We start from the raw sequence: 27,394 nt of genomic DNA on the forward strand, positions 1-27,394 counted from the left end.
GACGTGAGACTTATCGATATCCCGTGTAGCTATCGATAAATAGCGGCTTTGGCGCGTTGTATTCAAATTGGCATGTTTCTGGCTGCTGCACCCAAAAATCAAGATTCGTATGGCTTGCCTTTACTTTTATTTGGGGTAAATTATTAAAAAGTAAAATCTGTGGAGCCCTTTTCGCTTGCAAAAGCTAGGTTTCTTATTTTTTTGAATAAATTTTGTTGAAATGTTAATTATATGGAATATTTCATTAGAATTTTGTAGGGTAAAGATTAAATTAAACAGGGGCCAACTGTTTTTCCCTCTACAATTATTTGCAATACTTTTTTTAGGTATTTATGTATATGGATTTATGTGTGTAGAATATCACTTTAAATTGATAAGCTGAGTGATTGAAGGGTTTGACTATAGCTTTACATCTTATTCGGAGTTTCAGTTTAGCTTGTTTTCTGAAATACAATTTTTGTTTTAATTTCCGTAGCACAAATTCAGAAACTAACCACAAAACTATGAAAAATAAATGAACATTTCGGTGTTGACCCAAATATTATCGCATTTGCACTTCAACCGCAAATATTAATTGAGGCCGCCACCCCGAAAATCGTATTCCATATGTTGGTAATAAGGGCAGACCACAACCCACATCCCAAGCAAAGCCAAAAAACACCATATTCATAAATACAAATGTACATATGCAAAAACATAACTCCTCTGGTGCTCAAAAAAAAAAGGGTTGTGCTTCCTCAACCAAATGCGACAAGCCAATTCAATTATCGGGTGGTGCAGGCAGCATCCACATTCAGATTTAGGTCCCGAACCAGATGCAGATACATTTACAGATACAGATACAAATCCCAATTCCAGTCCGACCCGCACCTTGAACCTTGTTTATGCACTTCACTGATTTTTATTTCACTTAACCTTGTTTGCTGCTCTTGTGTGCGGAGGGGTAAAAAAGTGGGCGGGGCTGCTTGTTTCGGTGTCGTGTCAACTGCATTCAAATTTTTATTATTGAAATTTATGAGCGCAAAAGTGATTTTCCACCTAGTTTTTCCCGCTGCCCATTTGCACCACCCCTCAAATGTTTTTTTCCCGCTGAGTTTTTCTTCTTTTTGATTGTTTCTCTGTGGGTTTTTGCTTTGTTTCGACGGTTGTTTATGGACGACCATGCTGGTGACTATGGCTACCGGGGTGGGTTACTGCCTGCTTCCGGGTGCTCCTGGCTCGCATCCGTGGTGAGGGGGGCAGTGGCTCGGCTCAAGCGGCAAACAAGGATACGTAATTGGCAATTGTTTTTCTATTTTTGTGTGTGCCACCTTTCGCGGCGACAGTTGCCGGCAAAAGTTTTTCGCAACATGTGCGCCGGGTGACAAATCAAATGCAGATTTACTTTGCGGTTCATTTGAATGCAGGATGTTGCTCAGCAAGGTGGAGTACACAGGGAAAATCACCATTTATTTGCATTTCTTGCTTATTGAATTCCAAGTCAAGAAATCCGATATAGAATGGCTACTATACTTTTAGATATTAGATATGAAAGTAATCAAACCATAGATATTTCTTGCACTAGAATATCTATTCTATCTATATCTATATATATCTAAATATCTAATATCTATATATCTAAATATCTATTAAATTTCTCTCAGAGCTTTGTGCTAATAAATAAATTTCATTAACTTTGTTTTTTTTCACTGCACAAAGCTCTGCTGACTGCAACTAATTTAGTTATGCCAATGATGTGAATTTAATTTAACACTTTCCTCCTCGCAAATGCATTTATGTTGGATTCCTTCTCTTTTTATCGCAAAATCGATTTGCTGTTAAATCTAAATCGTCGAATTTCCAACATAATTGATGGCATGGCACCCCATTTCAATTCACTGGCTGTGTGGGTTAATCTGCATATGCGAGTGAAGTGTCCTTGCGCTGCATATGAGCATATTCACATCTGTATGTACATATATACCTATGCCCGAGGTCCTGTCTGCACCATAAAACGCAATCAGTGCTTAATGATCCATACAGCAATTGGATTAGTGCCTGCCAGTCTGAAGGGAAAACTAATGCTCGCCTGCCGAAGGACAAAATCAGGACCAGAAGCAGCCGCAACTTTCAGACCGATTTGCATTTGAACGGGGCGTGGATTAAGCTGATGATGCGGCTCATGTCCAATCGATTAAATACTTAAGAAAATCTCTTGCCAAAAAACAAATTCCATTGTTGGTGTGCACTAGTGCAGCATCTAATTTATATGCTTCTTATGTTTTGAGTTTAGTATTTTATGATATGCAATCTTGCTTGGTACTTATGTGTATGTTCTTAGTACATATGCATAATATTTTAATATATAATATATATACATATTCTTCAAGTATTTATTTATATATATATATTTTTTCCGATCGTTTTTCCAACACATGTTACTTTCGTATCGCAGATTTATCATCCCATCCCTATAAGAAACAATGAATGTTTTATGCCCCATCAATTTTGTGCCTATAGAAATTGGCCCATATTCCTCACTCCCTCAGCCCACAGCACACAATAAAATGCTTATTATTTTTCCATAAAAAACCACCCAAAAAACCAAACAAATTAATCAAATATGCAAATATGCAGAGGTCGCCCCCTTGCCACGTTCCACATTTTCACGCATCATCTATCAAAAATTGGCACGCCATAAAAAAAAAAGAGCACAAGGATGCAAATGAGGGACGTTGCGTTTTTTTTAGCCCACTTGGCTCGATTATGAGATCAATAGAGGCGGCACACGATCCTGGCAAAACAAATCGTAAAAAAGGCAAATTGCAAATGGCAATGGGCGCGAAATATCAAAATCGAATTAGAATCACAATGGCCGGGAAATTTTCGCATATGCAAATAATAATTGCCGGAAAATATGCAAATGAGATGGGAAAAGCGGCTCAAGTGGGCTGGCGTGAAATTGAAAATTGCACACACCAAAGTGTTTTGCTGCAAAAGTGAGCACTTAAAGCGATTCGCAATTGTTCTCCACCAGCGAGTTGAATGTCCTTTCAGCTGGCCACGTGCTTTTGGAGGTCCTTCGTGTGTGTGCCACCAGCACGAACGAACACATTTAACTATATATATATATATTTATATTTGTGTACATAAACCGAAACCCTTTGGGCTTCAGGCCAAAATCAATTATTATTTTGGGGGCGATGGGCGTGGCTTTTAACAATAACACAACAAGCATTATGAAAATGACGCTGGAGTGGGAAACCACAAGACTGCTAAATGTTGCATGCCACCAAACTTTAAACGGGAAAGGGTAGATTGGCTTGAGTTATTTACGTGACTATAAATTTTCATGTTTTCGTATTTAAGAGTACGAAAGATGCTTAAACTGTGTTAAGTGCCTTAAAATCAACAGCAAGTTCTAATTTGATTAGTTAAAAGAGCGCTGTAACTTGGGATGTTGGTTTAGGTGCCTAAATAATTGAATCATTATAAGTTAAAATTGTTAGATGTTGCAAGAATAAATTAAAACAAATATTGGTGCTATTAAAAGCGGCCACTTTCTAGTTGCAACTTTGTTATTTTTTGATTTTTATGATTTCATTTCATTACTATTTGGAAGCCACAACTTTTGGCAGTAAGACTGAAAAGCCTAAAAACGAGAAAATGTGTTCAAGTGGCTGGCAGATGATGTCCGGTGCAGGTTGGCAGGCATCTCCACAGCAGACAACGCCTTAACCCTTCACGACCAACGACCCATTGGGAAGCCCTCCAAGCGACAAAACAATTACGCAACTGTCCAAAAGCAAGTGAAACCGAGAGTTTGCTTAAACCACAGCCCAGTTTATCGCATAATCAAGTGCAGACAACAGATTTAAAGTTTCGAATGAAAAACACATGTTAGGAAATTGCCCAGGGAGTCCTGTGCAACCTGTACAGTGAAGCAACCACCCGGACCACAAGTGAAACACATTCAAATGCGGTCGGCTGGGCTTCAAAATCAAGTGTCTGTGTGTAATGCGATATTTAAATTTTAGCCAAAAAAGAAAAAATCGTGTGCCGAAAAAAAAAACGGTCAGATAGGAAATAGATACGCCCTATGGGGGTTGGATAAGTCCGCTAATGTGAATACAATAGAGCCACTTGAAACGACCGGAGATCGTTTACTCACGCCACCAGAGCACCCTCCTCTTCATACTCCTCATCCGCTCCTGGAAGCAACCAATCAGTTCGGATACGGAACAACCCCTTCCCGGAGACCGCAAAAAAAGGTCGTCTGACTTTCAATTAATCAAATTATCGCGCGCCCCGAGGGTTGGTGGAAAATTCAGGCGGTTGGGGGCGACGAGGTCCTGGCACTCGAAAGTCGCCGCAGATGGGAGGACAAACATTTGTCCACTTTTTGCAATTTGTACAGGTCAACTGTAGGTTTTGGCCCGATTGTTTGCGTTTTGCCGCGTGTTTTGTGCAACATCAATAAATTGTCAAAATCTGTCAAAATTTTTAATGACTGTGTGACGGCTAATAACCGAAAATCGATTTGTTCAAGGCGGTCTATTGATTGCAATTTGAAATTGAGTTTGTTTCATTTCGGGGCACTATTTTTTTTTTCGAATACTGCGGACGTTTTTATGGATTGCTGTTCCTGGACAAACAATTGTATCTGTGCGTTTAATGTTCAGGGATCATTTTAGAGTTTTTAACGTCAGGCGGTTATTTTTCATCCATCCAAAATTTTAAAGAAATCCGAACATGTGGGCGATGGTGTTCCTCCAGTGAGGGGTTCAATTGAAAAATGTTTAAAAATCATTGAATCGACGGGCTTGTTTTGTTTATTTAACTACTTTAATTTCACCTTATATTTAATTTAATTTTTTATTTTATTTAACTTTATTTTTTCCAGTGCCTTGCCCTTTTGTTGTCTCGTTTTCACTTTGCCGAAACCGCAAGCCGGGAAACTTTCGCACCTGTGTCGAATGACCAAAAACCAGAGGAGAGCAGCCTGCAACTTCCTCGTCGCAGGACGATGTGAAAAAGCCGATGTCTAACCCTTTTTTTGCGGCTTAATTGCGATGCCAGATCATAGCCATCGGTCCGTTGGTGAAACAAAGTAACCGACAGGAGTCCTGCAATCCGGATCCTGTGAATTCGAGCCGAGTCAATGGTTGTATATCGCATGCATAAATTATCACAACTGTAACAGTCGCGCATGTTTCAGTTCATTAGGGGACACTTTGCGACCTTAACCCTTCTATTCGAGCTACGAGCTACATGTTCCTCTGTCCATATGCAAAATAATGCCGCATCATTAGTGCGTTGGCCGACAATGGGAAAGGGTTGCAAGTGGGGCACGTGTCGAGCACAGGCTGCATGTCCTCCGGATTCCGAACTTTTTTTGCGCCTCAGTAAAACCCAGAAATCGTGTTTTTCACCGTATTTGCATATGCTGATGTTCACAGCATCATTTGAATTAGATTTTAGTGTTTTTCATTGTGGCAGGTCAAAGGGTTTAAGGGCACGAGCAAAGCTGTCTAGTCATGTAGGTTTGCGTTATTCGAAGGATAATGGGGTACTTTGTATTTTATACTATATGTATATCAATCAACCATCAGACGGGAGGATTTGGATTAGTTGCTCAGATTGTTTATAATTCTTGAGGATTTTAGTAAGTTGTTTTTAGAGAACTTGTTTCATTCCAAATCCTTATGTCCTCCCAAAATCGGTTCTATTTGTTATGCTACGCCTCCAATTTCTTGCATAACGCCTCCTCTTCTTAGCCAGTGATCTTTTCCCACAGAGCATGGAAACCACACAAATCTGTTGACCTTGTTAAGTTTTGGTAAAATAACCCGCAGAATTGGCGATTCGTCTGAGCAAGGCCGGTTACCTGTCGACGGATTGCAATGGGAGGATGAGGAGCTTGGAGGGCCAGAAGTTTGGACAGATACTCACGCTTTATCCACTCATAAGTCACGGCTTCGTTTTGCAGCCAAAAGAAGTGGCTGGCCAGCCATAAATCAGCTCCTCATATGGCGAACACGATCAACAGTTCATCGGTTCGACTCGCATATCTCTAATAATGATATCAGGGCATCCTCGCCGGGGGATTCAGCATTCTGATTGCCCCATCGACAGCTTCCCGAAAAGCAGGAGGCTCTTCCCAGGCCCCTTTCCCTTTTTTTTTCGGCCCCAGCAGGCGAGGCATCGTGACACCATCTCCACATCCATTTGCAACTGCGGCAACCTGCACTAAAGAGAATTCCCGAAGGTTCCTTGGCATCCTCATCTGCACCCACGACGTGGTCATTACACTGGAAGCAAAAGGAATGAAAAAATCCAGATACTTTTGTAAATTGAACTTTGTTTTAAATTGAACGTTGTATTTGAAATTTGAATGTAAATAATGTTATTTTATTTAAGGGTTTGAATCAATCCGTTCATTTAAATATATTTTTCATTATATAATGTAATATTATACCTCTTCAGTCATTTGTAGCTGTGTAAGCAAAAACAATTACGAAAAGGTTAAAATTCACGCTTATGGAAATATTTTCGAATGAAAAGTATCCATTACTGACTTGACTATGCAACATACAGTAAAAAACTTGTTTAATTTAACTTTTAACTTTTGAAATTTGTTTAAATATTTGTTATGCTCCTAACTGTAGCTACAACCGTACGAATAGAGTATACTCCGGAACTTGAGTAGTAATGGGTATATTAAATGCGTGGCATTATCAAGCTCAGCTTAATGTAACCAAAAGAAAAGAATGAAAAGGATAAGAGCTTCATCTCCAATTCCTTTCTGCTCTCCCACAAAAAAAGAGTAAACACCGCCAACAACAACACGCCAGCATATCTCCAAAATGAGATGAGCATATTCGGTTACTCTCGTTGTCTTTCTCCCACGATACGTAAGCACATGGGTGTATCCAGAGGGGGTCTTATTAATAGTGATGAATGTGATAGAATAACTTATGTATGCCTTTGATATTTATATATTCCCAAAAATGGCTTAAACAAAGTGCAATATTGTTTGTAAAATAACTAAAAAAAACTTGAGCTACCTCCATGTTCGCAGAAAGGGGATCTTGTATGCACACGAGCAGAAAGACCGGCAACGATGATTACGGTGATGATGATGATGACGACGATGTGATTGAAACAAAACATCTTATTATTACCTTACCTTCGACCGGCCAAAGGAACGACCCCGTGCGACCTCGACGTAAAAACGAGCGAAAAATACGAAATAAAAAGTGAAAAAGTGAAAAACAAAAAGTCAGACACACACACACACACAGAGAGTGTGTGCAAAATAATTCCCACGCTCAGAGGTCCAGAGCCAGAGCCTTTTGTCGTCTCGTCTCCTTCGGCGTCTCCTCCGCATCATCATCCCCATTATCATCATCATCATCATCGTGGTGCTCCATCGTGCCATATATGGCAACGTCCTTCCGACGGCCCCCTGCCTTCCTCCGCCCCCTTTTTTTTTGCGAAGTTTGCAAAAAATGTTGGAAAAAAATAATGTAGAAAATCGCAAACAGTGACGAAATTTCTGAGGCCTCCTCGCTTTCTTCTAGCCCCTCTTTTCTGTGGCCGGGCAAAGAAGTCTGCGTGATTGATTTCACTTCGTCCACGGAGTGGCGAACCTAATTTCTTAACTTTCACAGCTCATTGGGCTTGAAGAATCACTCGACTCACACGAGGACAGCTTGACAATTGACAGGTAAGGGTATCAAGTGGTTAGGGCTCATAATTATAGTTTTTAGTGATGCGGAAAATGTGAACCGGTGAGAATGGCCCCTTTTCGGCAGTTCCCTTTGGAGTTTCTGACCCGAAAGTGCACTCGGGAAAATGTTCAATCTTAAAGTGCTTAAATCTCTACATAAAGAATTTAATGTCATACATATTAAATCACAAAAAGGATTGTAAAGGATGTAATCGATAATGGATGTATTTTAATTAAATAATCTTTCTCACGATATGTATTCTATATATACTAATTATTATACGGACTATATCATAACTATAATTTGGTGAATTCAAGTGTGCCTTTGGTCCTGGGATCGAAATCAGTTTCATTTTAATACACCGAGATAACCACAAGAGTGGCATGCCCATCTCATCTAATGAAAGTTTTTGCCCATTCAGGCAGATTATTTTACATTTCATTAATGTGTCGAAAAAGGGAAATGCTTTCAATGAAAGCTGCTCCCAGGCCCAGCTGCCTGTGTTCCCCATCATCATCATCATCGTCGGAACCATCATCATCATCTTTGGGTTCCGGGAATCTGGAATCTGTGTTATTGATCAGTGCTGCGCAATTAACTTGCCAACTTATGATTATGATTATGCTGCCGAATGGGTGGTGAGTACGAAGCATCACTCATGTATGGCGGTAAAACCAACAGGTTGACAGGACCTCTGTTTCGTTTCCATTTCGTTCCAATGCACTGAGCATATTTTGGTAACTCTGGAATCAATATATTTGATACTTGATATTATCTTATGAGGTATGTAATAATACATTTTTAATGTATAAAATGTAAAATATAATTAAGAGTGGAAAACTAAAAAATGATTTATATAAATATATATTTAATTGGAATTTACTGATTTATATGTGTACAGGAAAGTTAATAATATTCAAATTCTAATTTTGAGTTATTAAAATGTTGTTTTTGCTTGCAGATTTCTATCGTTAAGTCCGTGACAAATGCAGCTTATTTATTTCTCAGTGCAGGGGTTGCTTATCCACCACTGCGTCGGTGGAGTGGGCAGCTGTTTCGCTGCCGCCGCCGAGCGATAGTGGTGGTGGTGTTGGTGGTGAGTTGAGTTGCAACTTCAACTTGTTCCTGAGGGCCGTGGACGTCGATGTCGACGAGCAGAAGCAACCTGACTCTGACTCGACTCGGTTATTCGCTCACCACTCGCGCTTGAATACGGACGTGTTTTCGGTTCGAAGTCACAGTCGAAGTAGAAGGCGAATCACAACGGATCGGGCGACTCGTATCGGTTGAAAGTTCAGAAACTCGTCAATTGACATAAATTGAGTGCAATTTGCAGTGTGCGAAATGTGTGTCTAAGTGAAGCCATCGACCAGCCAACAATTCGCCAGCTTCGCCGCCTCTTGTCGCGTGTTTCGCTTAATTCAACTACTTAATTAGTAGACATAAACAAATCGTGCTTTGAGTCCAACATGGCCGACGAAAGTCTGCACACCGTGCCCCTGGAGCACAACATAGACTATCACATCGTGACGCTCTTCGAGCGCCTGGAGGCGATGCGTAAGGACTCGCACGGCGGTGGCCACGGGGTCAACAATCGCCTGTCCAGCACCCTGCAGGCTCCCAAGCGGAGCATGCAGGCCGAGATTCGCACGCTGGAGTTCTGGAGGTAAGTCAAGCCTGTCCTAGGATAAATATTTATATAAAATATAGGGGGATTAACTATTAATGACTGGAATTCGGAAAAATGGTTTTTGCCAAAATCTTGATATTTACAAACTGAATTTTCATCATAACTTCGCTAAAACTTCTCATATAGTTGAAAGAATAACTGTTTTGAGCAGCTATTAACCAGTGCTAACGATCCCTAAAACTTTTTGAAGGATTTAGGAAAATTAATTTTTGGGTCTATTTTCGCATTTTTTATAAGGGGTCACATCATCAAAATTTGCAAAAAATGTCAAAAAATTAGAATTGTCCTTTTTAAATACAGCTGTATTAAGAATTTAATTACGAGTTCAACGAGGTATAACATTATTTATTGAGACGAATATTTTAAAAGTTATAGCAAAAAAATCGATTATTTGATGACCGAAATTCGGAAAAACGGTTTTTGGCAAAAACTTGGTATTTATAAACGAAATTTTTGCCATAACTTCGCTAAAACATCTCATATAGATGAGAAAATTACTGTTTTGAGCAGCTATTTACCAGTACTAACGATCTCTATCACTTTTTGAAGGATTTAGGAAAATGAATTTTTAGGTCAATTTTCGCATTTTTTGTAAGGGGTAACATCATAAAAATTTGCAAAAAATGGCGAAAAAATAAAGTTCCCATTTTTGAACACAGTTTGATTGGAAATTGAATTACGAGATCAGCGAGGTATATCATTCCATATTCAGACAATTATTTTTAAAGTTCTGATAAAAAAACTGATAATTTTATTGCAGCAAATTAGGGTAATGATTTTTAGGGATTATAAAACCACAAACTGTTGTGTATGATCACAAATAGGTCAATTACTTCCCATTAGAGAGAGAAAAGCATAATTGTATCTCGAATACATATTCACTTACCCTTTATTATGCTAATCTAAATCTTCAATCTAAATGGCGGGGTTTTTTTTTCGCGTGTATGCCATCTTCGAACCTTTTGTTTTTGTAGTCATTATCTGCACTTGCTTTCAATTTGCTCAACTTTAGATGGCAATTGTTGGATGTCAGCTGGCTTTGTCTGAAATTGAAATCCAAGTGTTCACCAGACGCACATCATCAAGATAATCGCCAAACTAAACACCGCCAAAGTTTCGAGCACTTTGTGGCCCATACAAGGACCTTTTGCTCAGGGAACTGGCAAATAGCAAACATTTCATCACGAGCTGATGGAGTAATTAAATCTTAGCCAGCAGCATGTCGAACGCTTAAATTCCAGCTAAACTGCGGGACACTTTTGCCTCAATTCCTCCGACTGACCATTTAAAATGAAAAACTTGAACTTAGTGGGAAGCAGGGCAGAAGTTGAGATACATATTTAGTTCCAATTAAAGAGAAGCGCCACTGCCAAATCAAACAGCTGAATATATGATTTTATGGAAATCCATAAATCCCCCGATTTGTTTGCATTTTCGTTATCGTGCAGCGGACTTTGCGTTTTTAGCTTAATGTGAATCAACTGGATTCGGCGGCATTGCAGCTGCTCATCAGACCGCTTCCCCTAGAGCTCCCCCATTCGCTACAGAGCCCACTCCCAGTCCCTCCAATCCCTCTAGCTCCTCCTCAGCCTGCCCACCCGCCCCCTGCTTAATTGTCACTCCACGACTTGAGGGCAACAAAAAAGAGCTTTGTGTGCAACTTGATTTGTGCAGTACAGTAGAGACCAGCTAAGTTGGAAAAGTCTTAAGCAGCACTACAAAAACTTTTGGAATAATGTACGGATTTTATTTAAACTTGAATCTTAAATTTTCTGGTTTAATCTTTTTTACTACCCTTAAATCCTTTGGCTTAACATGCTTAGTCTTACGTTACTTAAACCCCAAAATAAACAAATTTATTGCAACCAATATTCACTGTACTGTACACACTCCACATGCAGTCGGTGGTGCCACATGCAAACCAAACCCAGTTGCGGAACCATGCTAACCCCGGGCTCGTTGCCTCCTCCTTCTCCATTCCAGATCCATCATCAGCGAGTGTCTGGCCTCCTTCATGTACGTGTTCATCGTCTGCGGTGCCGCCGCTGGCGTCGGAGTGGGGGCCAGTGTGTCGTCCGTGCTTTTGGCCACGGCTCTGGCCTCCGGCCTGGCGATGGCTACACTGACGCAGTGCTTCCTCCACATCTCGGGTAAGTCGAAGTAGACAATAAACAAGCGCAAAAACATCAACGGAATGGGGCGACAAGTGTCTCTTTTCGGGTTGCCCATTGGAATTGCGTGGGAAACTGCCGTTTTCAAGGGAGCCCCATGACCATAACCAGCCAGCAGAACACGGAACCCCCCTTCTTTGTTTGCTATATTTTCGAGAAGGCAATGCACTCCAATGCGGCTCCACCTACTCCACCTCCTTGGAATCTTATCGCTGCCGGGCCAAGTTCCCCACTTCTTTATTTTTCCCTTATTCCCTTGCATTTATTCTGGTATTTATGTATTTGTTCATTTGCGTTGACATTCAAGGCAATTAAATGTCTTCACAAGTAAAAAAAAAAGAAAAGAAGGAAAACAGACCAAAGACCAGAGTAATGTAGTTGGGACCCCATCCTGGAAAGCGTCTTGAAACATGTGTTCTTGATTTTCCTGCAACCTCCCCCATTTTGTGTGTGTTTTGCAATTCCCCGCCTTTTCACAGCCAATTGGTTGTGCATTAAGTTATGATGTTGTTCTATATGGAATGCCTTCCGAAGAAGTGTCAAAGTGATATTAAATGGTGCTCCCCTTTGGGTGGCCACCAGAGATTGCCGCCAGTATCTAAAGCTATGCTTTCCCCTTCATAGGCGCCCACATCAATCCCGCCGTCACCCTGGCTCTCTGCGTAGTGCGATCCATATCTCCGATCCGAGCTGCCATGTACATAACCGCACAATGTGGCGGAGGAATCGCCGGAGCTGCTCTGCTTTATGGGTAAGTTTTCTTTTGGAATTTATTAAGTTACGCATATCTTAAGTACACAAATCATTGGTCTAAAAACAAGTAAACCAATATCATAAATAAACATTGCCCAATATATGGAGTTTAAAGCAGCTGAATTAAATACGAAATCCTTTGGAAAAGCCTCACATGAATAATTAAACCAATTGATTGAGGAAAGCCATTGATAGTCGAGGCTATCTATTATGCACATCAAATCCCCGCATTAAAAGCATTATGTTGCCGAGTACAGGACGACAAACTCAATTGAACAGGAATTCATTTTAAATTTTCGGTGTGCAACAGTGTATTTAAATCTGTGTGTATTTGCACGCCTGACCACAGCAATTGCTGCATTATGCGAAGGACATCCTGCATCCTGCGTGTGGAATTGCCCAAATGCAAACTGAAGAGTCTCAAATTAAATCCAACAGGCTGTCCAAAGAACCAAGTCGTAAATCAAGGCGCAAAAGGTTGTGGGACAGGACAGAGGGATACTAGGATAAATCGGATAGAGACAGATGAAACGCACTTTTGGGCGATGACTGTACAACAAGGACTCTCGACAGGAAGCGTGAAATGCGTAGAAATGGGAAATCCTACAAAAGGAATGTGCAGGTAACCTAGGACGAACACACACACATGTACATATCCACAATCACCTGCAGGAAAAAGGACGCAGGTAGGCTAGGATTCCCTATCTGGCGGAGAAACATCTGCCCCTCTGCTCAGATGTTTGCGCAGTGATTTCCCGCTTCGAAAATGAAATTTCTTTGTGATGCCTAGATAAGGGACCCGTAGCTGTAGCCCAAGGATCTACACGCACACCAGCTAGCCAAAAATCTGTCTGCCTGTCACGGTTTTTCCTTTGTAACCAGAAATCGCAGGACGAAGGACGATGGAAACGGGAAAAAGAGTATATATATATCTGCGCATGCGCACCATTTTTCAAATGTCGCTCCAGTTTTTTGTTGTGCGTTGAACTCCTTTTGGCAGCAGCAATGTTAATGTTAATGCCTCTTCCCGATTGTCTGCTCGACATCTGTTTCGACCCTCGAAGAGAAGCCTCTTTTTAAGTGCGTTGGCATCTTTACTTTCTACAGATCCGATCCAAGAATCAGGAGGCGGAGAAAGGGACGAGGAGAAACATGTTTCAGCTGCTGCCAGTGCGATCAGGTTCGGGGTTTTTTTCTTCCTTCTACTCCTCCGATATGGATTTCTTAGGGTCCAACGAGTTCATCGAGTGTTTTAGTCGGAACATATGTTTACCTAAAAAGAGGAGACTGGGGGAACCGCACAGCTCCTTCCCCACAGCTGCCTGTGTGTGCTGATTAATTGGTTTAGATTCGGCCCATATATATATATATATATATATATATGTAGGTTATAGCTGCGCCTGGCGATTTCTCCGAAATCGTCGTGATTTTATGATGGGTGTTAAACTTAATTTGTTCGTGGTTTTGTTAAGCTTAACCTTTATAACCATATTAGCTAGGGATTTATAGCTTATATAGATTAAAACAGAAGTAAGGATAACAGATTTTTTGAATGCTGTTTTGAGCAGGAAACCGATTAGTTCCCTCGCCGCCAACAATGTGTGACAAACAGCATTTTTAGAAAATCTAGGGGCAAGACACCCACTCTCCAAGGACCTGCCACTTCAGCTGCTCCTTCTGGCTTCTCCGCTTTTCCGCTGTCACATGTCACTTGGCACTTACCCTAATTGCGATGCAAATGCCACATGTGGCCAAGTAGCTAAAAAAAAAAGTACCAGCGAGCTAAAACCGAGTATGAACTTCATTATCTTTTGTGAAACAAAAAGCGATTGAAGAAACATTTGGGCACTTGGAATGGGTAAAACGCGGGGGCGGGGGAAACGAACCTGAGTATCGATATCCGGCTCAGGAATATTTGAATAGTCTTTAGCTGCTCCTCGAATTTCAATGATTTCTTCCCGTTCTCAATTCATATTATTATTATTATGGCCTTTTTTTTTGTGGCACGAAGAACGCACGCCGAGCACGTTCCAAAAATGCGAGTAGCCTTTGAAAATGTGGAAAGATAAAAATCAGGTAGAGGCCGCCGCCAAAGGCAGCGGGCAGCCAAGCAATGCAAAGAAACCAGAAAGCAGAAGAACATAATTAACATTTCCCTTTCGGATGGGCCTTTGTCCCCAGGTTCTCCTGGCAGAGCCGGCTAACCAGGCTACTGCGCCTGCGCAGGATGCGTGGTGCGGAAACTTGAAATCAAACACGTGTCCGCTTCTGCGATCTGGTTGGTCATTCGAGGAGCAGCTGGAAAAAAGGTGATCGGTGGTGCACACCTGCTGCCCGAAAACAGAAAATTACTGTTGCCGAGGATGCACGACGAATGGAACGGAGAACAGGATTTCAAAACGAACAAATTTAAATTTCAAGCAGCCAACTGCAACAAAGCGAACTGGACAACTCAGAAAAAAGGAGAGAGATCTGTACCTGCACTGAGAGAAAATCAATGGTCATTGCTCAGGGTCAATGAATAGCCTTCATATTATTTAAATTCGCTTTGCTCAGGTTTTAAACACATTTATGAAGGCTGATTTATATTCTATAATAATATCTGATTAATATTTATTTATTTTCTCAAGACAAAATCAGAAACCCCAACTTTCTATTCTCCTTGTGTGCCTGTCGATTTGTATCTAGCATGGAAATGCACTTCCTGCCGTTGAAGGGTTGGTTTTTAGAAATCGAAATCGTAATCAATTCGTGTCACATGGGCAATTCAATTACTAAATCCGTTCGCCAGTGGATTCCGTTCCCCTTTCTTTATTTGCTACTCCTACGGCAGGCTTATCGCACTTGGAAATAGCATCCTGCCAGTGTTTCCGGTTGCCTGCACTTGGTGGCCCCCGGATCCTCATCCCCAATGCTGCACAGGTGGTCCAGTTATAGAGTTATGTTGCCGGCATTCAGAAAAAACACCTGAGAAACGGGGTCAAAAGTAGTGCATTTAAAATGAACTTTTATATTCGATGAACTCGAGGAAGCAGGTTCAATCCTCATTGTTTCTACAAAGTGAAATGAGTTTCTGATTATTGTTTAATTTCAAGCGGTGTAAAAATGAAATGTCCCTAGTTTACCAAGATATAAGTCAAGTGCGAAGCTACTACATGTAGTAACTTCATTTGGCGGTCGCATCGGGAATTCAAGTGCTCCATACCCAGTCCCTAGCATCCCAATGAGCTTGGAAGGCAGCCACAAGCCAAAAAAGACCGAAAAGCAAACGAAAGCAAACCAGGAGCGTTGCAAATGGCACATGGCAATCCGCAGCTCACAGTTTGCAGTTCGCAATCCGCAATCCGCAATTCGCCTTTCACCCGGATACGCGGTGGCCACCAGTGCGAGAAAATGGGCTATGAGTCGACTTCGCTTGGGGATTGGGATAAGGATAACGATTCCGGTTCACAGTTCAAGTTTGCAGTTCGGCTGCCACTTGTTTCTTTTGGCATTTTTTTTATTCCGCAAACAATTTGCGCAGGAAGAGCTGCTGAAAGCCGCCCAACATTCTGCCATTTCCGGCTACTTAGTTGCTTCCTCCCCAGCGCTTCCAGCTGAGTGTTTGTTTATCCCCGTGGATGAGTGCCTGTTGGCCACTCGTGTGCCCTGTGAAATTAGCACTCTATGGATTTATGAGCAAACAAGGGTCACTTTCTATTCCAAACCAACCGAACATGTCTTTTCGAAGCGATCAAACTTTAATCAAGATTCGGAAGCAGCTGTGCCCAGGAATTTCGAAAGGCAGTCGAGGATTAGGACCTACCAATGGCCACTAATCCGTTGCACAGAGTTGGTGAACCTTACGCCCACCACAACTCACCTCAATCCGCAGTGCAGCCGGAACTTGCAGCAATTTCCTATTTGCTGAAGTACTTTTAAGTGCATTCCGAAAGCACTTATTTCCGGATTCTCAAAGTGGGCGGATTCGGTGTGGTAAAGGATTGCGGCACGACTATATAAATACCCACTCTGCTCCGCATAGCAAAATGTTATCTCACGGAGATTCCTGTGACAACAATCAACTTCTAGAACGCCATAATATATGGAGCTTGCGAGGAACTTTGCATCTGCATGCGGGAAACAAATCATCCGGCAGTTGAATCGCAAGGATTCAAACTCATCTGGCCCAAAAGGTGCTCAACAACTTTGGTAATTGAAACTTTGACAAGCTAAATGATGTTGAGGCAGTTGATGTTGGGAGCAGATTAATGGAATTGACTTTGGCGGGGTGCGGATGGATTGGAGGGTTGATTGCCAAACTGTCAGGATGATAAATAATAAATTAAACAAATTGTCATCGGCTTTTAGCGACGAAAACTTTGAGTTCCGATATCGAAATGGTGCGGTTTTTGTACAAGGAACTTGCAACTGAAAATATTTATATACTCTATATATAAATGAAGAAATGTCATTATAAAATATACTCATTTCTCCTTTCTTTTTTATTTTTATTTTACAGCGTAACTGTGCCCGGTTACCAGGGAAATCTTCAGGCCGCCATCTCACATAGCGCTGCTCTGGCCGCCTGGGAAAGATTCGGTGTGGAATTCATCCTCACCTTTCTGGTGGTTCTGTGCTATTTCGTATCCACGGATCCCATGAAGAAGTTCATGGGCAACTCGGCCGCCTCGATTGGATGTGCCTACAGCGCCTGCTGCTTTGTGTCGGTAAGTTGACTACCCCGCCCAACTCCAATCTCGCGATCCAGGAATGCCGGTCAGAAATCAGAAATCAGCTAAATGAAAACCAGAACCCGCCAAAACCGAAAACGAGCCGAAAACAAACAACTGAAACGCACCTGCCGACGACAGTGACGCTGTCATTTTGATTGTTGGTGCAAAATCGCAGCATGACAACGGACGAGCTGGGATCAACTGGGTAAACTCAGGTAGAGACTATCCCACAATCGTGGGACGCTGGAAGGTCGAGCTGCTGGGTTGCAGGGGATAATTAATTTAGCGAAGGAACTCCTTGGACTGAGCTGCATTGCTGGCATAACGGACGGACAGACAGACGGTGGCGGCATCCAAAGAAGATGCCATCACACGGCCAAGTTTTCCGATGGGGGAACCGATTAAAGTCAAGTTAATATCGACGCAGGATTGAATTACGATTAAGACAAATCGCGGATAAAGCGTAGTTTAGGCACTATCTTAATGTCCTTAGGGGTCTACGAGTATGCTACACAATTCCCACTTTAAATTCCTTTGAACTCCTCAAGGATCATTTAAATTAAGTTATTTCATACTTAAGTCTTCGACTTAGAAACTGCTGCGAACTTCTTAAACTCTTCAAATTGTTTAAACAGTTTACTCTCGGCTTTGTTTGCCAACTTCTTTCACAAGTATCCTTTGATGGAGAATATTCCCAGCTAGAAGTTGACACAAACGACATTGACTGGCCGACTTGTGCAGACCGTGAAGTACTTTCCTTGCTTGGCAGACGTCTAACCAAATCATTTCTCCTCGCTCTTCTCCTTGCAGATGCCATACCTGAATCCAGCCCGCTCCCTGGGTCCTTCGTTTGTGCTCAACAAATGGGACAGCCATTGGGTGTACTGGTTCGGACCACTGGTGGGCGGCATGGCCTCTGGCCTGGTGTACGAGTACATCTTCAACTCGCGCAACCGCAACCTGCGCCACACCAAGGGCAGCATCGACAACGACTCCAGTTCGATCCACTCGGAGGACGAGCTGAACTACGACATGGACATGGAGAAGCCCAACAAGTATCAGCAGTCGCAAGGCACCTACCCGCGTGGCCAGTCCAATGGCAATGGCGGAGGTCAGGCGGCCGGAAATGGTCAGCACCAAGCTGCCAACATGGGCCAGATGCCGGGCGTGGTGGCCAACGCCGGTCAGGGCAACTACTGCCAGAATCTGTACACGGCTCCTCCGCTCTCCTCAAAGTATGATCAGCAGCAGGAACCTCTGTACGGAGGAACCCGCTCCCTATACTGCCGTTCGCCCACTCTGACCAGGAACAACCTGAATCGCTCGCAATCTGTGTACGCCAAGAGCAACACGGCCATTAATCGAGACATTGTGCCCCGTCCAGGTCCTCTGGTGCCCGCCCAGAGTCTTTATCCCATGCGCACCCAGCAGCAGCAGCAGCAACAGCAACAACAGCAGCAGCAACAGGTGGCACCCGCACCTCAATCCTCCCACTTGCAGAACCAAAATGTCCAGAATCAGATGCAGCAGCGCAGCGAGAGCATCTACGGAATGAGGGGCTCCATGCGAGGACAGCAGCAGCCAATCCAGCAGCAACAACAGCAGCAGCAGCAGCAGCTTCAGCAACAACAGCCCAACATGGGGGTGCAGCAGCAACAGATGCAGCCTCCGCCACAGATGATGCCCGATCCTCAGCAGCAGCCGCAGGGCTTCCAGCCGGTCTACGGCACACGCACAAATCCCACGCCGATGGACGGAAATCACAAGTATGACCGACGTGACCCGCAGCAATTGTACAGCGTGACGGGGCCAAGGAATCGCGGACAGTCGGCGCAGTCGGACGACAGCTCCTATGGCTCATATCACGGCTCGGCTGTCACGCCGCCAGCTCGTCATCCCAGCGTGGAGCCATCTCCTCCGCCACCGCCCATGCTGATGTATGCCCCGCCCCCACAGCCGAATGCAGCCCACCCGCAACCCATTCGCACGCAGTCGGAGCGGAAAGTGAGCGCTCCAGTTGTGGTATCCCAGCCGGCAGCGTGCGCTGTGACCTACACAACCTCGCAAGGATCAGCGGTGACAGCCCAACAGCAGCAACAACAACAGCAGCAGCAGCAGCAACAACAGCAGCAACAACAGCAGCAGCAGCAACAGATGATGATGCAACAACAGCAGCAACATTATGGAATGCTGCCGCTGAGGCCCAACTGAAAGCGGCTGTCATGGGGTCCGGTGACCACGCCGCCGCCAGGGATCCACGCCCTCGCCCTCCAGCCCGGAGGCACCATGACCCTGCACCGCTGCAGCCTAGCCAAGCAGAGCAGTTTGTTTTAGTCGTAGTCGTAGTAGCACTCGGGCATCGCATCCAAAGGAAATGTACGCAAGTCTCAGCCCCATATAGTCTAGCATAGTCCTAGTTTAGATAGACGCAGCATAGCCACATTGTATTAATTCAGAGTCAACGCGACGAGGAACTTACACCTAGCAGCAGACAACGACGATGCGATCTAGCAAAGATCATGTACGCTTAAGGAACTAACCGAAAGCTAGACTAAGCGATCTAGGTGATCTAGACTGAAAGACAGGTGCATTTAACTAAGCTACATCCCTTAAGTTTTGTTCAATCTTGGTTACATACTCATTTTGTCAAAAGAAACTTAATTTTTTGAATAACAGCCTTTTGTTACAACTCATATTTGTTTTGGCAAATCATTTGGTTATTTATGTTTCTTGTGAATGCAAAACTAGACTGAACTTACCTAAAGCATTTTGTACGTTATATTTCAAAGTTCATACATATGTACACTTCCCATTTTCCGAGGACATTCAAAGATTTTCGTTTACTTTTCGATTTTAATTTGTATATAGTCCATATAGACGTAAGCTAATCCTGTAAATCTTACGACCCTAGGCTCGGAAGTCGATACCAATATATATGCTTACTTATTAAAATAATTGTATTTTCTTAGTGATAAACCCGTTTGCTAATAGTTGTTAGAGCCTAAGAGATCAACGCAAATATATTGTGTATCAAAATAAAGACAAGTTCATTCAAGAAAGAGTTCACATTCTTATATTATTTTACCAAAAAGCTGTTAAATGTGTATATTTTATTATATATATGTTTATTTTCATTTAAATATGAATACTGAGAATCCTACCTACTATTCAAGGCCTTCCATGTGAAGTTGCTAGTCTTCAATATGACCTTGACTACACTTAAATTACTATTACTTTTTGTGGTTTTTTTAACACGTGAATTCTTAGAAAAAATACAAATAACACTTAAAGCATTTTACGTTGATTAGATAGTGATTAATATCAAGCTTTGATCAATGGATAGTTTGGATACTATCATAATCCAAATAACCATGCGTTTGGAAGATACCGTTCGGTGGGTCAGTCCATGTGGGATTAATTCACGAAGTCTCCTAGGCCGAGGACATGAAGGAGAAGTACAGCCGAAGCTCGGCCAGAGGAAATTGGGGTAGCTCCTTTCGGATCTTCACGAAGTCGGTGCCGTATCGCTCGAAGGCCTTGGTAAGACGGATGAGATCCTCGGCCTTCCAGCGATGGTAGCGACACCCTCGAGCTGTCTCGGTCTTCGCCAGGCGTCGATGGGCCAGGGGCAGGTCGTATCCGTGACGCCGCAGGATGAACAGCGCCTGCTCCTCCTCGATATCATAGCGACTGGCCGCATAGTCGAGGTATTCGCGAACAGCCTTGTCATCTTGATCCTGCAGCTGCGGCGACCACAGGATCGAGGCTCGATGTTGCAGCTGCTGCAATTCCTGTTCCCGCTTCCACGGCGGCACATAATCCGGCAAGGTGGCTGCCTGTTTTCGCCAGTAATGTATGTCTCGTTTCTCCTTGCGTGCCGACATCCTTCGTTCAAAACCAAAAGAAACAAAAACAATCTGCGTCAAGATAGCACCGAGGGCAAAAAAATCCAGTGTTGTGTTTTGACGTCTAGTTTCAGTGTTGGCTAAACTTACTAAGAAAATCACCCATGGAATATAAGAAATGTAATAAATGGATCGGGTCACTGTCTAAACATAATAACTCATTAAAAAAAAGAAACATAATATTTTGTTGTATGTTGAATTTTAATTTATCTGAAAATAGCATAGAACTTAAATTGTTACATATTACAATGGGTAAAACCCAATCCTGGGTTTACCTAAGATGAAATTGTCAATACAAACTAAAATAATAACTAAAAATTATGTCACTGGTTTTTACAGTGATCTTCGAAATCAAAGTAATTGACAACCCTAAAAATGCTGTTAATCTTCATATAAGGTCGAGTCCATTTCGCAGTATTCCACCCCTGGCTCGATGAAGTCCTCTGGGGTGGAACTGAACTCACTTCCCTCAGAATCGGAGTTGCTCTTTGTTTTGTTGTGCGTTAAGTACCCTTCCCATAGGACCAAACCAAATGATGGTGGAGGTCCATGAGAACGTTCCGTATCGTAGATCAGCCAGTGGGCATGTTTTTGAACATAGAGCGAGTTGAGAAGAGTTGGCCAGTGGAAGAGTAGACCCACCTTGGTCAACTTGATATGTAGGTAATAACCGTGTTGCTTCACCGAGTCGATCCTCACCTCTCCCAGCAGATTAAGGATAAATCGTTGTGGAGGTGTCGTCTCATTCACCTTGTATTCTAATGTATTTCCCTCTAGAACAAGCTTATACTCCAGCACCTGTTGTTCAACAACAAGTTCGATATGGGTTAATGTCTGGTGCCATTTTACCATGGGATACACTGATTCTCTAGATTTCGTAGTGCAGTTTAAGTACTGGGGAATAAATTCCTTTGGAGGATCTTGGGGACCAACCACTATCGTTTTATCTTGTTTCAAAGAATTGATAGTGGATATTTCATGTTGGATTGACTGAGTCTCTTCTTCATGTACTACGTTTTTTAGGAATTCTTGTGTATTCTTTTTCTTTGTCGGACTTGTAGTGTTTAGATCGTGAATCAAAGCGTTTATTAAGGCAGTGGAACTGTCTAGTGGTGAAGCGTCTTGGACTTGTTCCATCTTCAATGATTTGTTAGGATCATTTAATTCGTCAATTTCATTTTTAACTTTTTCTGACACGTGATTTCTTTCCTCCAGAGTTTCATTGCTATTGGGTGAAGCTATCATTAAGGGGGTTTCAACTGGATTGAGGTCTTCTTCCTTTCCTGAAGAACAAGTTGCTTGTTTGTTTTGCAGAGAAGTTATTTCGCTGTCACGATTATCAAAATCCGTTGAGCTACACACAATGTTTTCCTTGTTGGCTCTCAGTTTTTCCATTTCTTGTTTCCATTGTTCATGGGTTGCTCGGATCTCTAGGATGCTTGTGTTGTCAATTTTGGCGAAGCCTTGTCGGAGCAGTTCCTTGCGCAAAAACGTTTTGTAGACACTCGTCAGCATTGTTGGGCACTCCTCTATCAAAGCGATTTCCTTGACGTAGGCCACATCCAGAACACCAAAGTCGACGGTTATCTGCATGATCTCTTCGTTGATGTCAGCGAACCTCTCCTGCACCCATTGAATGGATTCCGTTGACCACATTCCATCTTGTCCTGATCCACCCAATCCCGACAAACGAATATCCATGGCCAGATGTGGCAGGTCTCTAAACTGTTCCGGACACTCCAGCAGCTGACTAGCCTTGACCTGCAGTAACTCAGTTCCATAATCCATCAACTGAACAGTGACTTGAGTTCTGACAGGAATGTCAACAATCCTAACCCGGCTTAAAAGTTCCTTATATTGCACAAAGCACACATCGTTTATTTTGCATGGATTGTGTACCTTTCGGGGCACACCGAAGCTCATCTTGAAGACCAATGTCGATGGATGTGAAGGATAAGGCACATCCATCCAACTGGTCGAGTCTTTGGACTTATACTTCATGGGCATGACAGCCATATGAGCGGCGTCATAGACTTTGAGGAACTTGCAACGAATCAGGGTACCCGGTTGTAGGAGAGGATTTCCAATTTTCGGAAGATCAGTCTTAAGGAAGTGATGCCGCTTGTTGCACTGGTTCCGATTGCAATCACCATTACTTAGTTTGTATGGGCAGTAGGGAAGACTGTTATCCATTTGCTGCTGACTGTCGGGCATAGACTGGGTGGCCAAACCGTGATCCTGTAAGAACTTCATGATGCGCGGCCATACCTTGGCGTTATTCTCGTCCATTAATATGTAAGTAATTAAATGTGGCACTCTTTCCATTGGCGTTGTGAATAAATTCCGTATGTTGTCTGCCATTGTGTGGAATCGCCTCGAAAATCTTAACCACGACTCCGGCAGACTGAAATGGATAAGCAGCTGAATGTTTCTCACTGGCAAATGTTCCCGGACCTGGCTATCGTCGACAAGCATCAACTGATTAGGGCTCTGCAAGAGTTTGTTTCAGTTAATGGATTAATATGTTAGCCAATATGTTCTGTATTGATATTGTACCTGATTTTGTGCCTTTGAAATATCCACACATTGATGACCAGCTTCTGTTAAGATCGCACTTAGTTCTTCCAGCTCCATCTGATTTTTGCAGTAGATCAATGTGCGCTTTTTCGAAACTGCTAGGATATCAAGAAGCTGCCGTCCCTTCAAGGCGGAACTGCGAAGAGTTACATTAAATTTGAGACCTCCGTAAAGGGCGGCCTCTAAGAAGTCCCCAAATAGTATCAATGGCTTCGTTGTACGATTTAAAAGCTTCTGAAATCTCTCGGAGTGCCATTGTTGAGCAACGAGAACTAACTGCTTTGATAGGCAACCGATGCTATTAACTTTCTGAAACACTTCCTTTAGGAGTTCCGCGTTCTCCAGTCGCTTGCGATCGTAATCATCGAAGATTAGGAACTCTAATCTAGTCGGATTTACCAATGGCAATTCATTGGACAATATATCGTTTAAATGCGCCAATGTTGTCACTAAAACACCGCACGAATTGAGTAGCATCAGGTGCACATCCGTCATGGAATGAGCATGTGTATTGACCACCTTAAGATTTTGGGTGTTAAAATCTCTCATTAGGAATTCGCAATGGGAAGCCAGCTTTTTGGCATTCTCCACAGAATCCACTAGCAGTATGGCCAGTGGCCCCGGTGCAATCCGAGTATCGAGGTTTGAAGTTACATTTTCCAAGGAGCTCAAAACTGAAGAGCAAATCACAGGAAGATAGCTCCAAGAGCGACCCGTTCCGGAGGGATTGACCAGCACCAGGGATCCGCGGTTCACGAGATGCGGCCACGCGTAAATTTGAGTGGGCAGAGGTGTTTGGAAGTTCAAGTCATCCATGGCGTTCAGAATAGTATTGCCCAAAGGTAACTCCTTGTAACTAGTGACAGGATTCACTGGCTCGGGACTATGGGCCAGCACTAGATGCTTCAAACAAACACTTCGCTTTCTATCAACCATGTTTTCTGAGCGGAATACGTGCACCTTTTCTACACATCTTTTTGTTGCTAAAACATTAGGATTTGGCATCTGGCTTCGATTTCTTTGTACCATTTTTTCGGATGAATTTTTACCAAGCATGTCATTAAATATTTGTTCCATTTTATCCATTGAAAATAGTACTGTTCGATTATTCGACTGGTTAGTACTATTTTCGGTTAAAGGTACGGATAACGAAGGAAATATTGGCATGGATTTGCGAACATTGGAATTTGTAGATGGAGTGGCCAGATTACTTGCTCTGCTCAAGGCTGATGAATCGGTATTCTTTTGCTGATATGATGAAAGCTTGACTTTTGATAAACATTCTGATAAATTTTCAGATTCTAGGTATTTTACACCCGTTTTTCCATTTTCTTCTGATTGATTGGCTTTATTCGGTATTTCTTTGCTTATTTGTTTTGATCTATTAGCCAGAGCCGTTTGAGCTGAACTTTCGCTGATACTTTGAACCTTACTCAGGAGTTTTACGGAGTTTGGTATAAGATAGGCCTTCAGATTCTGAAGCGGCCCATCTAGCTTCTGCTGTTGAATTGCAAAAGGAATTGGAGTCGATTCTTTAGCATTCTCCGACAATAGTTCAATTATCCTTCTTAGACGCGGGCGTGTATCGGTCGCCATGTCGTTGATCTCAGCCTTTTCAAAGCTTATATCCTCGTAAGGGATGTCCATGGTCAAAGATTCGTTGCAGCGCCCTTGGCCCTGCTTTATTAGAAAGTTTGCAGCATCCTCAGTCTGGCATGATGATCTGAACTTAAGCACCGCGAAATTTCGATTCGATTTGCCGCGATGTAAGACTTGAAATGTGAGCTGATTAGCTTCCTCTAGCTGCTTGTCTAAGGACTCAATGGCGGATCGGGACCAGGCACTGCCAGAATGGGGAGCAATCAAGGCCACTCCACCCTCTTTAAAGTCGCATAAACTGCGGCTCAAATGGTCAGGCAGCGGCCACAAGTCCCGCACAGAACAGCAGAGGTTAAATCCGTAATCCAGGATCCAGACCAGGTACTCCTCGTCCTGCCGCCTGCGCACCACACCCCTCACAAGCTTGGGCGGACTCCATCGCTGGTAGCGCACAATAACTCCCTCATCCGCCACGTAAACCTGCTTCGTCCTTTCACTGGTGCAGTAATCCTTCAAATCCTGCTCTATTTGGCGAACCAACATTGCTGAGTTCTCCACATCTATGCACCTCACATAGCTGAATTGGTGGGGATTTACGAAATGCGTTATCAAAATGGATTCTTCCTGGCCAGGATCCAGTTGGTGTTCCATCTTTTCTACGTTTGCAATGGATGAGAATTGGTATTAATTATAAGTTTTTAAAATGTTAGAAAACTTGATTCAAAAACATTTTTTTGGTAAATTGAGCAGCAAAAATTAACGGTTTAAATATACACACATAGTTGAGTTTAAAGTCCGCCTAACTTTTCCCTGTTCACTCATGTGGAAATTTCTGCGCGTCAGAAAACTTTGCCCAAAGCGAGCCAAAAATTGTGAAGCCAGCCACAGGATTAAATTTGCGGATTGGGATTGTGATTTAGTAGGGAGTGAATTAGCTAATTTAAGTTGGGCAAAAGCGAAAGCAAGTGCGGCAATTGCGACGGCATCTGCAGCTTTCAAATGGGAAAACAAAGCAACTGGCTAAGCCGCAAGTAAGGAGGTCCTTGTGCCTATTTGCTGTTTGTTTGCGCTGCACTAGATCCTGCTGCATTGCCTCCACCCCACACCCTCCTTGTGGTGTGGCAAGTGGTGCTCCACAAACGGCAGTGGAGCGTGCTGCTAGTTGTTGTTCTATCAACACTTTAATTGCCCGAGATGTTCTCTAAGGCCTCTAAAAAGTAAATGCTCTGCATTATTTGAGTAGGGTATCAATGGTCGAAGCAATTGGATCGATGCGATCCACCCCATATTATCCCTTGATAAAGTGAGTGTTTTTTATAAAAAAAAAAACTAAAATAATGCAGGAAAATAATATGATAATCGGATCACTTGGAATCTACTCACTTGAATCGGAATTGGATGGAGCGCCGTTGTACATCGCTTGAGTTAAGGGTCTTCTAAAATGCAATCCAGTGCAATATTTTCTGAAAGGCAAATCAAATGTAAATTAGCAAACATCATTTTAGTTAGAAATAAATACATATTAGTAAAATCCCAGGCTTCAACTTCCAATATGCGCGAAACTAACTGAATCCCATTCACAATCACTTCCAATTTTCCAACCAATTCCAGCTTGCTCACACACGCATACATGTACATACCCACTTGTAAACAGAGAAGCGGCTTTTTTCAAAGTGTCAGCACAATTGGAAGATCGTAAACAAGAAAGCAGCTTGAGATTCAAGAAACTTTCGGTTGGAAGTCAGAAAAAAGAGTCAGTTCGCATATAAATCTATTATATACCTCACTCGAGTAAAAACAATGTAATATTTCCTATTTTATATCGACAGAACCGACACAGCTTGAATAACGAAGAGCGGAAAACTAATGATTTCCTTGAAAATTAATCGATGTTATAAGCTTTAAGAGTCCGATATCATTTTTAATCGGAATTGATCCATCGACCAGTTCGGAATTAAAAAAAAATCTATTTAATATTTTCCGCAATTCAAGTTGAAACACACAAACAAATGAATGTACTTAAACCCTTTTTTGTCTAGCGAGAATGCGATCAAAACTAGAGGAACATATGTACGTTTTTTACCCTATAATTGATGGCAATCTGGTCCCAATAAATCCTTCTCACCCATTTCGCGCCTGCTAATTGCCAAACAAAATGCAATAATTCAACCCAAAAGCACGGTTTCTTTTCCTAGCACAAATGCAATACCCCTTTAACGGCAACAATTTCCCTTTTTCACCCTTTTGTTTGCCAGGTCACCCGAAAAAGTTT

General features: G+C 42.6%; 3 protein-coding genes and 1 long non-coding RNA gene across 5 annotated transcripts; 2 read left to right on the top strand and 2 right to left on the bottom strand.

The window, feature by feature from the left end:
- Positions 1-4,039: 4,039 nt before the first annotated feature.
- Positions 4,040-5,425, top strand: LOC123327476. The gene is made up of 3 exons (XR_006542192.1): positions 4,040-4,754; positions 4,883-5,143; positions 5,198-5,425. It is a non-coding gene; the product is annotated as an uncharacterized LOC123327476 (long non-coding RNA).
- Positions 5,426-8,837: 3,412 nt separating this feature from the next.
- LOC6731717 (neurogenic protein big brain) lies at positions 8,838-20,102 on the top strand. Its single transcript, XM_016179884.3, has 5 exons — positions 8,838-9,378; positions 11,386-11,552; positions 12,198-12,324; positions 16,828-17,035; positions 17,852-20,102. The coding sequence occupies exons 1-5, from the start codon at positions 9,182-9,184 to the stop codon at positions 19,250-19,252; spliced, it is 2,100 nt and encodes a 699-aa protein (XP_016024392.2). The 5' UTR covers positions 8,838-9,181; the 3' UTR covers positions 19,253-20,102.
- Positions 20,103-20,336: 234 nt separating this feature from the next.
- Positions 20,337-27,004, bottom strand: LOC6731719 (putative ATP-dependent RNA helicase SoYb). Of its 2 annotated transcripts, none has more exons than XM_039291493.2 (4): positions 26,905-27,004; positions 26,506-26,585; positions 23,503-25,778; positions 20,337-23,436 (listed from the first exon to the last, which is right to left on the bottom strand). In XM_039291493.2, exons 2-4 carry the CDS (start codon positions 26,537-26,539, stop codon positions 21,328-21,330), a joined length of 4,419 nt encoding a protein of 1,472 aa, XP_039147427.1. In that variant the 5' UTR covers positions 26,540-26,585; positions 26,905-27,004; the 3' UTR covers positions 20,337-21,327. The 2 variants fall into 2 exon arrangements, with proteins under 2 accessions (XP_039147427.1, XP_016024394.1); XM_016178541.3 differs by lacking the exon at positions 26,905-27,004 and adding an exon at positions 26,642-26,749.
- On the bottom strand, positions 20,461-20,925 carry LOC6731718. The gene is given in 1 exon segment (XM_016178542.3): positions 20,461-20,925. A coding segment is annotated over 1 exon segment (465 nt).
- Positions 27,005-27,394: the final 390 nt, after the last annotated feature.

Source organism: Drosophila simulans, chromosome 2L (assembly GCF_016746395.2).
Source record: "Drosophila simulans strain w501 chromosome 2L, Prin_Dsim_3.1, whole genome shotgun sequence".
NCBI classification, from domain to species: domain Eukaryota; kingdom Metazoa; phylum Arthropoda; class Insecta; order Diptera; family Drosophilidae; genus Drosophila; species Drosophila simulans.